At 35.0% G+C, this 14,151-nt stretch overlaps 1 protein-coding gene across 1 annotated transcript; it reads right to left on the bottom strand.

Moving 5' to 3' along the window:
• Nucleotides 1-316: 316 nt before the first annotated feature.
• On the bottom strand, nt 317-8,332 carry LOC107791137 (salicylic acid-binding protein 2). Its single transcript, NM_001325513.1, is given in 3 exon segments — nt 317-836; nt 957-1,094; nt 7,937-8,332. Coding segments are annotated over 3 exon segments (783 nt in total). The 5' UTR covers nt 8,300-8,332; the 3' UTR covers nt 317-554.
• Nucleotides 8,333-14,151: the final 5,819 nt, after the last annotated feature.

Here is a 14,151-nt window from a genome sequence, read left to right as displayed (position 1 = left end):
TTTCAGCTAATTATCACTAATCTTGAAATTTACAGTTTAAACAAAAGCTATATGTTGGTGCTCTCATCGTCTTATATTTCACAACTCATGTAAGGAGGAGGAGACGTAGAGTTTCACTTGCACATGAATACTATATTTATAATGTAAGTACAGATAAATTTCTAAGACTTAATTAGTAATCTGATCAATATGATAATTAGTTTACTATCACATGTTAAATTATACTGATACAATAAAAAGCTTACACTGGCACAATTTATATAACTTAAATCCTTATTTGTGTATGCACAAATGTCCAGAATCAGTCGTCATGAGATTCAAAAAGGAAAGAAGAAGTTTCATTACAAGAATTGATACGGTTTAAGTATCTCAACATAACACACACTTGAATGGAGAAACAGAACAATCCTTATGTGGAAGCCTTCCACACTAGAAGAGTGAAATTACTGCAATCCTTAAAATAGGCAAAGACAGTTATGCGCCGGTCGAAAAATAGAAAAAAATTACAGCATGCACTGAAAATCTTGACATGAGACGAAGACATAATGTAGAGATCAGTTGTATTTATGGGCAATTTCCAAGAGAGAGGCGCAAAGTTTTTGGGGCTCGCATAGCATTGCCATGTGATCAGCACCTTTAATCTCTATTGCTTCAGTGACACCAATGTTGTCAATTTGCCATCGCTGGAATTCTTCTGGTATGCCTTTATCCTCAGTGCACACAATGTAAACTCTCTTCACTGATCCAAACCGTTCATCTGTGAAATACTTGGCCTTCGATAGGTCTTCCATAAACAAAGAGCTTGGTCTCACCAATGATGATGCTAATGCAAGATCCTACCACATTACCAATTCCAATGTACGTTAGGCTGCTTTTATTTCCAATAACAGTTAATAGCATGATAATTTAGGAGATAAAAAGTACTAGTATGTGTTTCTAAAGAGTAGTAGGCTTACCTCAGGAGAGCATAGCTGGTAGAGCTTGTGAGCCAAGAACTTTGGGCCAAAAAACATGGATGTCAGTGGCTCTTCAGGGGAACCATATGGTAAAAACTGAGTATCCAACCAATTCTCGGCTGGCGTCCGCTCATTATACTACACAAAAATACATTAAAATTGGGTTAAATAAAGCAATCAAGTATTTATGGGCGTTGTTGCTAGTTAACGGCTAGATAACGGCTAGTAACAACTAGTTTGACTCTATTAAATGTAAAATAATTTACAAGATAATAAGTAAACATAAAAATTATATTTCAAAAAAGAAAAAAAATTCAAATCAAAATGATGGATATTACCTTCTGCTAATTTTTCCAACACTGATAAGTCATTTTTCAAAATTACTACAGCTGAAGATGACCAGAGAAGTGGATTGGCTAAATGGTCACGACAGTTCAGACTTATATAGAAGTAATAATTCAAACTTTACATGAATTTACCGCACCCATCAATAAAAGAATATTTTCTTGTTGTTGACAAATAAAAAAGAAAATAGAAGAAAAGAATAAGTTTTGCAGTGAGAAACGTGTCACTTTGTAAACGTTAAATGGGGTGCTCATAGTAATATTGATGATCCATGGAGGGTGATGGATCTCTTGTCTATTAAAGTATAAGTAAAGTCAGTAGCAATTGCTCAAGGAAAAAGACATTTTGTTAAAGAGTTGGGTGTCTTAATTTTCCCCAAAAAATAGAAAGCAACAGTTGGAGAAACGTGGAGAAATGAAGTAACGTTGAGTAGTTTTCCAGCTCAACTAGCATTGTTAAATTTCACAGACGCCAAAGATGCACTCAACATCACAATTCCCCATATATTAAAAGGCGTACTTACTAGGGGTGGGCGTTCGGTATTTCGGTATTCGATATTCGATTTATTAATTGTATATACCAAATACCGTACTATAATATTTCGGTACGGTTCGATATTTCTTATTTTGGTTCGGTACAATTTCGATTTAAACTAAATCTTCACTGTCTCCCCCTCCATTAATTAGCAAAATCTGGCGCCAACATTATTTTACCTTCAATTACTCTAATAGTAAAGATAGAAACTCTAAACTAATCAAAGATTAGATGATATGATTTATAGTTGTCTGTCTTCCAATGACTAGTTCATTTTGTACTAAGCCCATCAAATGACAATGTTACAGCAAATGAATATAAATTTTCAAATGTACTTGAGGCTGATAAATACTCAGAAACAAGAAAAGAATGATGATATTTTCTTAACATTATTTCAACAGATAGATGGTCCTTCCTATTTCGTTTTCCTTTCTGAACTGGGCCTTGTTCTTGTTTTTGGCCCATCACAGTTTTCAGTTTAGCACAATTATCTTCTGCTTCATAGTCCATTGCTTACTGAGATGTTGTAGCAGAGTTGAGTATAGTAACCAATCAGAACTAATAATGACAGGGACACCGAAATATTGATCTCACCTCACTAAACTATTTCGGTATATCGAAATACCGAAATATCAATAATCCAATACCATATACCGTACCGAAATACCGAAATTTCTATACCAAAATAAACCGAATACCGACAAAACCGAAACCGAAATACCAAATTAATTCGATTCGATTCGGAATTCGATTTTTTGGATTTTATGCCCACCCCTAGTACTTGCAGAACGAGGGCAAATGGGGCAAGGTGCAGGAGTTTTGTGTTTCACCATAATAACCAAAATATTATTACTACGTACTATGGTCAAAGCTTAATATCTTAGAAGTGGCGATTGAATTTAGTTTTCATTTAACTTTTGAATACTCATCTTTTAGGGGGAAAATCACTATTATTGGAAAAGTTTTTTAGTAGTAGAAAATATAGGTGTTAAACGGGTGGGCCGGATCGGGCCGGGTTGCTATTTTTTGGACCCGTATGGGTTACGGCCCGGGTCGGTTACGGGTTGGGGCTTAACGGGTTCAGGTTCATCCGGGTAAAAATTGAACCGTAAAGGTTACGGGTTAAGGGGGCCGGGCCGGGCCGAGTTTAGTGTATTTTTTTTTTTTTGTATTTTGTATAACTATTGTAAGTTGTATTAATACTTTGTATTAATTTAAAGATTACAAGTTATATTAATACAAAAGTATTAATATAAATTGCAAGTGCTACATTTCTTTCAAAATTCCAAATTAAAGTTTGCATTTAAAAAGTAAATTAACAAAAAATAGTAAAACTAAATTTTCATGCATAATAAATTAACAATACTTCAAATTAATCTAACAAACTAAAACACTAAGCATAAAATATAAATACGTCTAATAATTTTAACATAATACAAATTGTCTTAAAATCTTAAATACGAATTTTCGGAGGACGCTCAAAACAATACTTTATATGCCTCTTTAAACTGCCTGTGCCAGACTCTGAACAAAAATTTAAGACTTGACCACAGTTCTTGCACTTTACTTTCTGACCTTCTTCATTTTCTTCTACCACCTCAAAGTGTTGCCAAACATATGAGCACACTCTAGAAGTACGAGACATGATTTAAATTGAATTGAGATTTGAGAATTGAGAATTTGAGATTGAGACTTGAAATCTTGAAAATTGGAGAATGAGAGAATGAGAGAAATTGAGATTGAGAAATGAGAGTTGAGTGAAGAAATGAAAAAGAGGGGGTGTATTTATAGTTTTAGAGAAGGTTAATTTTGTAAATTGAAAAAAGGTTAAATTTTAAAGAAAAAAGAGGCTATTAATGCAATTAACCCGTTGGGCAACAGATCCCTGCAAGGTCTGACCATTGCCAACGGTTAGTGAGCCCCACTTAATTCAAAAAAATTAAAAAAAAACAAAAAAAAAGGTTGTACCGGCCCGGGCCGAGCCGGTTTAACCAGTACACGGTACTGTTCACGTGGACCGGGTTTGACCGGTCCGGTTAACCGTTACCAAAATTTAAATGGACCAATCCCTTCTACCCCTCCTACCCAGCCCCACCCGGCCCCCTATGTACCGGGCCGGTCCGGTTTCGATTTTAACCGGTCTGGGCCGGTCCGGTTACGGGTCAGCCCGACCTGTTAGACACCATTAGTAGAAAATCATAAAATTTTACGGGGCTAGAGTTTACATCTTTGCATTCATGATAGACTGTAGACTAGCTGTATAATTTGCCTATGTGCTCATACCAAAGTGATAAACCACATTACTCTATCTAGCCCCTAGCAAACATAAGGACACTACAAAGCCTCTCTTTTTCCCCTTACAGTGATAAGGGGCATTTTTCTTTTGAACAAATTAAAATTGCAATGCATTTTTATGGTTCACTAACCATAAATAGTACCCCCATCGGGTCACAGATCAATTTGCTTTTGGCACATCTATTAAGGAAATACTAAATTTTAGACGAAAATAATTAGTGTGACTAAACTACCCTTCATTAAATGTTGCACCATAATTATAATAGTACTTACTTCTCTTCTTAAATGCGAGGAGTAAATGACTTTTTAAGAATACATACGTAAGGGTAATTTTGAAAAAATAAATTAAATTTTTCTTGATTATATAAATGAACACTTATTTAAAAAAAAAAAGTAAATTAATCAATGGGGGCTGCAGGGATTATTGACAATTGGATAAATCAACTTTTACCTTCTAAAGTAGCGGAAAACTTGTATGACAATTTCAAACTTACCCTATCCACATACATAGTGACAGATCTAGAGTCTAGACCAGACAAAAGGAGTTCAATATCATTAATAATTGGAGATACCTAAAGTTTGCACGATCTTTTACTTAGACACTTAAACTAGACCTCTTTCCAATTAGACACGTTTCTTAGGCAATTCCTATACCAATTAGACACGTTTTTTGCTGGCTTATTAATTAACCAAGCGCGTGTTCTGCAATCTCCGTCTACGTGGCAAAAGTAACCATTATAAATCGTGCCACATCATTTTATTTGTCCACCTCACTGTCCACCTCAGCTATATAGTGTTATTTCCACTAAAATACAGATAATGAAGTTTGAATTGGTCAAGTGTGGTACCGTGTCATCAACAGGAAAAGAATGAGCACAGGTATCGACAACAACAATAGGAGGAAGAAGAAGGCGGAAGACGACGAGGTTGAAGAGCTGTTGCGGGCGGCAAAGGATGACGTATTCCTCAAGCTCAACCTCAATTCCCATATGGCTCGTGGTTCTTCCACCCAATTCATCGATCCAGATCTCGATCAGCGTTTCCGTGCCCTCAAATCCAAGCAAACCCCAAAACCAAAAACCATATTCCCCAACAACAATGTTCAACCTCTACAGCTTCCGATGTTAACTTGTTTCCCAGATTTGCAACTCTCAAAAGCTCCCTTCCCGCTTATTCTTCTTCGGCTAACCAAAAAGCTGCGGAGGAGAATGAAGAGGATGACGATGAAGTTGAAAAGGTGATTAAGTGGGCCATTGACGCTGCTAGGCTTGACCCTTCACCTCCCTCTGACACTGATGAAGATGAAAATAGTGAGGATGATGTCAACTAAGCGGAAATGATTTATGAGTGTGTGTGGTATCCTTTTTGTTTTCTTCCAATCACAAATACTCACCTTTTCGTTTTCGGCTGAATTTGAATCTGGTATGGGATTCGAAAGAAGAATAGCGATTTAAGTCGGAGAAGATGACGGAAAGTGGAGGAGGCAATGGTGAAAATGGTAGTGGACATAAAGAAGAAGAAGGAAATAGGAAAAACAAAAAAAAAATCTGTTTTTTGGGCTTTTCACGCGCCCATATTGGGTGAAACTCACTTTATGTGCCAACTCAGCAAGAAGTGTTTAATTAGAACAAAGTTCATGTAACGTGCGTGCTCAATAGAAACTCTCTTAAGTTCAGGTGTCTAAATAAAAGATCGTGCCAACTTTAAGTGTCTCTGTATGTATTACGCCTTAATAATTCCGTCTAACTAGGACCACATATTTGTAAGGGAAAAATCATACATGTATTATATGCATACATAATATATGCAAAATATATAGTTTACCCATTAACCTTACACCCAAAATTCCATTATACACCGTATCATCGCGGACTTTTTACACATCCAACCTTTGTAGAGTGTGTCTAAGACATACCACTTTGACCACGTGGTCAATGCGTGTTTTTACCAACAAATGAAGCGCGTGAACATGAGAATTTTTATATCAGATGTCAAGTTTTAGTTTTTTTAAACTTTAAAATAGGGTCATCTTCTTCCTTGTTTAAAAAAATCATTAAATCTGCCATAGCTACTCCTTGCCGCCATAGCTACTCCTTGATGCTTAGACCCACTCGATCTACTTTTTCTCAAGTAGACCCACCAAAATTTCTCATATCTCTCTTGTTGATTAGTCCTTAGCTTTGTCGATTTTTTTTTTGGTTGAGAAATTGTAATTAGAATTCAAAAATTTGTAGCTCCAGCAACCATTAATACTAGGCTTAAATTTATGTACAGAAAATTCTTTTTTTCTCCAGACTTGAGCTTTGCCATGGCTAAGTTAAATTTCTGAAAGGGTGAAATTTTTAAAAAAATTTCCAACTATTAAAGCTTAGCTCAAGTTTTTCCAGATAAGCACATTCTTTGATTTTGTTAATGGGTGAGTTTACAAATAATTATTATTACTACCTCGTTTGCTTTAGTTGAAGGAATCGAAAGAGTACAAAAAGAAAATGAATGCTTTATGATGGCAGTTATGGTGGACAAGATGAAGAAGATGGGGATATAATTGTAATTTTATGTACTATCTTTTTTATTATTAGTCAGTGACACGTGTCACGACTTTATTGGCGTGTGATAGTATACATGCTTTGAAAATCTAGGTAAGAAAAAAGTGGTGTGTCTTAGACACACTCTACGAAGGTTAGGTGTGTAAAAAATTATCCGTGGTGGAGAAATGTGTAACAAAGATTTGGGTACAAGATCCATGGGTAAACTATGTATTTTGCCCGTAATACAATAATCATACATGTATATATGCATACATAATATAATACACCCTCCATCTTATGTGTCGTGGTTTCCCAAAATTGTTATCTTAAATTATTAATTTGTCATTTTACCAGTTCAGAAAAATTAATTCTATTTTTTCTATTTTATCCTTAGTACTACTCCCTCCGTTCACTTTTACTTGGGACGTATACTAAAAATAGATTTTCATTTTTAATTGTCACTTTACGCATATCAAGAGAAGACAATTTTTTTTCTTGTTATATCCACAGTATTTATTACTCATTTCAAATTATTTTCTCAAAACCAATAAAATATGATTAATATGGGTATAATGGTAGATTATACACTTTATTTATTATTTTTTTAAGGGACATAAAAAGTTAAAACGTACAAAGTAAAAGTGAACGGAAGGAGCATTAATTATTCTTGAAGACTACAAATACCAACATTATTCAAATACCAATAAGTCAACTTATTTTCTTAAACACTTTATCATGATTACACAAATGCAATCAATAAACAACGGAGTACGAATTGCTTCAAATCCTAACAACTTCCACCATTGTATTATAAAGTCTATTCTTAAATAAAAATTCTGCTATTATGAAAATGAAAGGATATTTAAAGTAAATGGAGAAGGAAGTAAAAATTCATTTGATTGCTGAACATTCAACATATTCTTCAAGTTTTGTTAATTTAGTTTATCCTAGTTATTTGTTCAGATATTCTATGGAGTAAACTATTCCCACTCACATTTACTAGAAATTTAGACAATGCTATTGATAAAGATGACACATAAATTGAAAAAATATTCAATAAAGAAAGATTACATATTAAGACGTAAATAAGGGTAAAATAGTCAAATTTTCCTTCTAACTAGTTTTTTTAAGGGGTGTGTACAAAACAATTATGACTATAATTTGAGATGGAGAGAGTAATAAGTGAGATTCATTGACTCTAAGTCTTGAATATTTTTCTGTCCGTGCGACTAATAAATATCATTATGCAATGACAATAATATGCAAGAATATAGTTACCTGTTCCAAAACAAAGGAGGAGTTGTGAACAGAATCAGGCATGAAAGCAGCCAAGAAAACAGCAGCATAGATCTTTTGTGGATACTTTTCCATAGCAAGTCCCAAATTCATACCACCAAGACTATGCCCCACTAATATAACCTTCTCATCTGCTGAAAGAGATTCCATCAACTCCATCAATGGCAAAGTATAATCATAAAGTGTGCGAAGCTCCTCTATTTTTCTCAAATCAGTGCCAGAAGCTGCTAAATCAAGGGCTGTAACCTTATGGCCTGCAGCTTCTAGCAGTGGCTTTAGCTTGTACCAACTCCAACCTCCATGGCATGCACCATGTACTAAAACAAAGTGTTTTCCTTCCTTCATTTGAATTTTATGCCTTGTTAGTTTCTTTTCTTTGGTTTAGTGTCATGCCAAGAGAACTATTATAAGAAGGGCTATAGATAGTGGTTTGGTGGATATGGAAAATTTATAACAACCACCTGTCAAAATTACATCTGGCTATTAGTTAAATATCAATCTCATGGGCCTTTGATAGAATAGTCAACTAATTTTAGGGAATGGAGAGAGACATTGGAGAATTCTGATTTACCAAAATGATGTAGATCTAATACTTTTAAAAATACTTTTGGTCTAACTTTCTTTTACTCCCTTCCGTCCTTTTTATCTTTCATTTGAGTTTTTGGCACATTTATTAAGAAAATTTATTACGAATACATTTGTTTAAAGCCATAAAGGGTTTATATTATTTGTATCTCTTCCTTCAACGAGCAGCTTAATGACTATATATCTTCTTCAAGTAGTTAGGTGGAATTGAGGAAAAAAAAAATTAATGCAATTTTTTATTTTCTGAAGTGACAAATATATCGAATCAAATTTTGTCGAGAAAAGGACCAAAGAGCAATGCAATTAGAAAGAAACCATTAGAGATTGGATGAAAGTCTACGGAGACCACTAAACTTTCTGATTACACTACTAGAAATCTGCCAAAATCCATCCAAAACCAGGGAAATCGGTAACCGAATTCGATCGGAAAGTATCTACATTGCTCGCAAAAGTCAGATAAAAATTTTTACTAAAAAATATCGACCACTTGTGATCAAAAAAACTGGCCCCACAATAAAGAAACAGTGCTTTATCTGACACATATGAAAATTTCGACCAATTTCGGTCAGAAAATTGGTCAATAATTGACCAAGTCACGGTCAGACTTACATATTATCTACCAAAAAAAAGTTTAATTAAAAAAATTCAAGTATACCGATCGAATTTGGTCGAAAATTTTGATTTAATTTTTTTCCGCCCATTTATATATATATATATATATATATATATACAACGACTATATCAATTAAACTCGATCAATCAATTATATATATAATGTTTATCATCCGTGTGCTTTCGTATAAATTACACTTCATATCCGTATACGTGTAATAGATTCTAATAGAGTGTATGATTTTATTTCATTTATGATAATTTGCACTTCCATACATATGACTAGCGTTGATAATTTATTCTCAACTGTTCATACTCGAATGCTTGATCGGTGACTAAATAAGAAAATAAATCTTGGAGTTTAAGTGACTAGATGCTCCGGTATAATGAGTGACTAGATGCTCTATGTGTGAATATATATACATACAAAATTAATTAAATATTAAATAGTAACTATAATTTGCATCTTGGCTAAAATCGACAGACTTCGGGCGTACTGACGACCTTAGTAAATTAAATATATATTGAGTTTTAATATTGGAGTGATCGAGTCTAAGTATCAGCACACATGCTATAACACATTTAAAAATAAAATGTATAGTGTTATAAGATGTAGTGCTATATTAAAATTTAAGTTGTAGCAACAACAACATATACTCGATCAAATCTCATGAATAAAGAGAATATATATATATATATATATATATATATATATATATATATATATATATATATATATATATATATATATATATATATCTGTGTGTGTGTGTGTGTGTGTGTGTGTCATATATATACATACACAATTAATTATATATATTATATAGTACCTATAATTAATTTGTATCTTGGCTAAAACCGACCGACTTCGGTCGGTTTTAAGTTGAATAGTTTACTTTTTAAATTTAAAATAAATTACCGATCGATTTTGGTTGATTTTTAAATTAAATAATTTCTTTTTTAAATTTAAAATTAAATTACCGATCAATTTCGGTCGGAATGGTAGTGGTCAAACGGCCAAGGGCCACTTAAACTTACCGACCGAAACTTTTGACCGATTTTGGTCAGAATTTTTCAATTTAGGTTTGCAACATACGGGTTTTTTTCCATTTCCCTCTTTTCTTTATCTCTTTTCTTCTCCTCCCTATAATCGCGATTCCCCCAAATGCCCACCTTAAATCAACTCCTATCTCCCTTATCACCGAAAAATAAAACACCTAGAAGTCTCCCTCCCTCGGGCCACTGTTCCGCCAGCCCACTGCATCCTTCGCTGCCACTGCCTCCTCCACCACCCAAAATCAAACCCCCTATCCTAGCATTTCAAGGTTAGTTATATATATTTTTGAATTTAAGTAATTTTAATTATTTTAATTGTATAAATTAGGATTTAGTTAATGTTTAATTAAATTTAGGGTTTACTCCTATTAATTATGTTTATGCTAGAATTTCTATGTTAGAAGATTAAGATTATGCTAGGTTATAACTTATGATAGATTTCGTTAAATATTTAAATTCTTAATTTTTATTTTAAGAACAAAGTTATATGCATGACTTAAAACAAAGATAATTTGATTGTAAATCCTTTGAAAGTAGAATTTACTTAGGGATATATGTGAACTTTCAAATTACTTATTTTAATTGAAGTTTAAAAGAATTTATATAGGGATATATGTGAACTTTCAAATTACTTCTTCTAATTGTATTTTAAAAGAACTTATTTAGGGATATATGTGAACTTTCAAATTACTTCTTCTAACTGGATTTTAAAAGAACTTTTAGGGATATACGTGAACTTCAAATTACTTCTTATAATTGAATTTTAAAAGAACTTATTTAAGGATATATGTGAACTTTTAAATTAATATAACATGCTATTTATTTGTTCTCGGTGTAGATGGAATATCGTAGTTGGATGTATAATAGAAATTATCCTAATCGTCGATTTTTGAGGGAGGAATTTATAGAAGGGGTTAATGAATTTATTAGGCATGCAATGTCACTTGAACCATTTCAAATCGGAGGGATGATTAGGTGTCCTTCTGTAAGTGCAAGTGTTTGCATTTTTTTGGTTTGGAGGATGTTACAACTCATCTTTATAAAAAGGGGTTTATGGATAATTATTTCGTGTGGACTAGTCATGGAGAGGTTGATGGTACTGATGGTGCATTTCATAACATAGTTGTTGGTGAAAGTAGTAGGTCGGTGGGGAATAACATTCAACATCCAACATACCATAAAATAGTTGCGGATGCTTTTGGGATGCACTTCGAATGAACCCCATGAAAGTGTTGAACAAGCTCCTAACGAAGAGGAAAAATATTTTTATGAACAGTTAGAGGCCTCTAGTCGTCCACTAAGTGAAAGGAGTATGCACTCTCAGTTGTCTGTTACAGTTAGATTATTAAGTATCAAATCAAATACCGATATATCTCAAGCAAGAATGTATTTTTCATTGGCCTTACAAGTGAACTAGTTGACCCAACTTGCAACATACCTGAAGATTTCTATAAGGTTAAAAGATTGGTTACTCGATTGTTGTGAAGGTGGTTGTGTCACGGCCCAAATTCAACCCGTCGTGATGGAGCCTATCGTGGAACTAGGCCAGCCTCAACTCAACGTAATCCAAACCACAATACTAGAATTTAGGACATTTGCGGAAAAGTGCATTTATCATTTAAGTAAACTGTTTAAAACATAGGGCATAATTCATAATATGAAAACAACCATCCCAAAATTAGGGTGTCATGGGGTACATGAACGTCTATAGAAACAACATAGTCTACTACAATGTTTACTGAGGAAACAACTGAAATATAACTGGAATAAATGAGGGTCAAGATCTGCGAACGCCATGCAAATACCTCAACTATCTTCAAGTCTGCAACCTCGATTAGTGACTTCTACCGAGACCGAAAGAACCTGGATCTGCACACAAGATGCAGGGGGTAATATGAGTACACCAACTCAGTAAGTAATAATTCCAACCTTTGGACTAATAGGTAATGACGAACGTAACCTCAACAGAAAAATAGAAATAAGCTGTGCAGAAAGTAGGCATGCTAATCTTTTAGGAATACAACTCAACAGTGAAATACATACAAATTTGAACAATGTAAGATATAAAGCTCAGCTAACTCTACATGCCAATGCACAGAATGTATGACATGCAACATGTGTTCCCACTCTCAAGTGCTCAACCACTCGGCACGGCATATGGCCATCCGGCATAGGGAAATCCATCCCGGAACATGTACAACGCTGATTGCAAGTCATCCAGTACTGAGGAAGAATGGTGGCCCAACCCTGAGGAGAAATCCATCTCCAGGTGTGTGTGTGTATGTGTATATACGCACACACACTCTCTCTCTCTCTCTCACTCAACTACTTGGTACCGCATATGGCCATTCGGCCCAGGGAAATCCATCCCGGAACATACTCAACCATGACTAGACGTCACTCGGTACCGAGGAAAAAGGGAAATCCATCTCTATGAAGAAATTCATCTCCATATATTAATACTTCGGACAAATCCATGTCTAGAAAATTCATCCCTCAAAATATCACATGCGCTCACTAGGGGTGTATAGACTCCAGAGGGGCTCCTTTTAGCCTAAGAGCTATATCAAGCCAACGAAGGCATAATTAATAATCTGCTGCGGTGTGCAGCCCGATCCCATAACTGTCACTCATAATTAGGCTCTCGGCCTTACTCAGTCATCACTCTCCAGTTTCACACACACAGGCTCACAAATTCCATAATACCAGCCCGATACAATGATATGATGTGCCAAATGATAACAACCGAGACTGAGACATAATATGATATGCATGAACACGATTGAGTATAGAATATCAATGAAACTAATGAGATGACAACAAGAAACGACCACTCGGGTCTCAACAGTATTGGCGTAAAGCCCTAACATGATAATTAGCATGATTTATAGTTCTTTTACTTCATCACATGAAGAAACATAGATATCAACAAGATAGAATTACTAATCGATGCCATGGAACGACCTAAGTCACAACTCTCATGGTGCATGCCCGCACGCACGCCCGTCACTTGGCATGTGCGTCACCTCTATACCATCATATAGCACATAGTTCGGGGTTTCGAACCCTTAGAACCAAGCTTGGAAGCGTTACTTGCCTCAACCAAGATAAAATCTTACTTAGTGATGCCTTTGCCCCTCAAATCGACCTCCAGATGCTTCGAATCAAGCCATAAACAATTTGTTACAATCTACACAAGCTAAAGGAATCAATCCCATAAGAAATTACTAAGCTTCAGGTCAAAAGTTAAAAAGTCAACTCAAAAGACGGGCCCCGGGCCTACGTCTCGAAATCATACCAAAGTCACAAGATCCGATAACCCACTCGATTACAAGACTGACCATACTAGTTTCACTCAATTCCAACTTCGAATCGACTTTCAAATCTCAAAAGGTCATTTTATGAAGTTCCACAAATTTCCCCAATTTTTCATCCCAAATCTCTACCCAAATGATGAATCCAACGTTATAATCATGTATTTTAGCCAAAATTGAGTTAGAATCACTTACCTTGATGGTTTTCTTGAAAATCCCTCAAAATATTGCCAAAGCTCGAGCTCTCTAGGTCAAAATATGAAAATAAAACCCTGAATATCATATTTATAGTGCATTCCCAGATTCCAAATTCACTAACTGCCAAAAATCCACCACTGCCGCGCCCTTCACCACTACCCACAAAATTACAACCGCCCCCATGTCCTTCATCGCTGTCCATGCCGGCCTCCTCCACTGAGTGCGGAATTTTGCTGCTCCCGCAAAAACACACCGCTAACAACGAATATCTAGCGCAGTCTGCATTCTCAACTTCAGAGAACCCCTACCCTGAAACACTAGCAACTACTTCTACAGCTAATCTCCTCCGATAACTATCTGAAACACATCCAAGGCTCTCGGGATCTCAACCAAACATATCAACCCATCCCATAACATCATTCAAACTTGGTT

The sequence above is a fragment of the Nicotiana tabacum genome, chromosome 3 (genome assembly GCF_000715075.1).
Source record: "Nicotiana tabacum cultivar K326 chromosome 3, ASM71507v2, whole genome shotgun sequence".
Taxonomy (NCBI): domain Eukaryota; kingdom Viridiplantae; phylum Streptophyta; class Magnoliopsida; order Solanales; family Solanaceae; genus Nicotiana; species Nicotiana tabacum.
The sequence above is the reverse complement of the archived record's forward strand: the minus strand, read 5'-3'. Positions and strand labels throughout refer to the sequence as shown.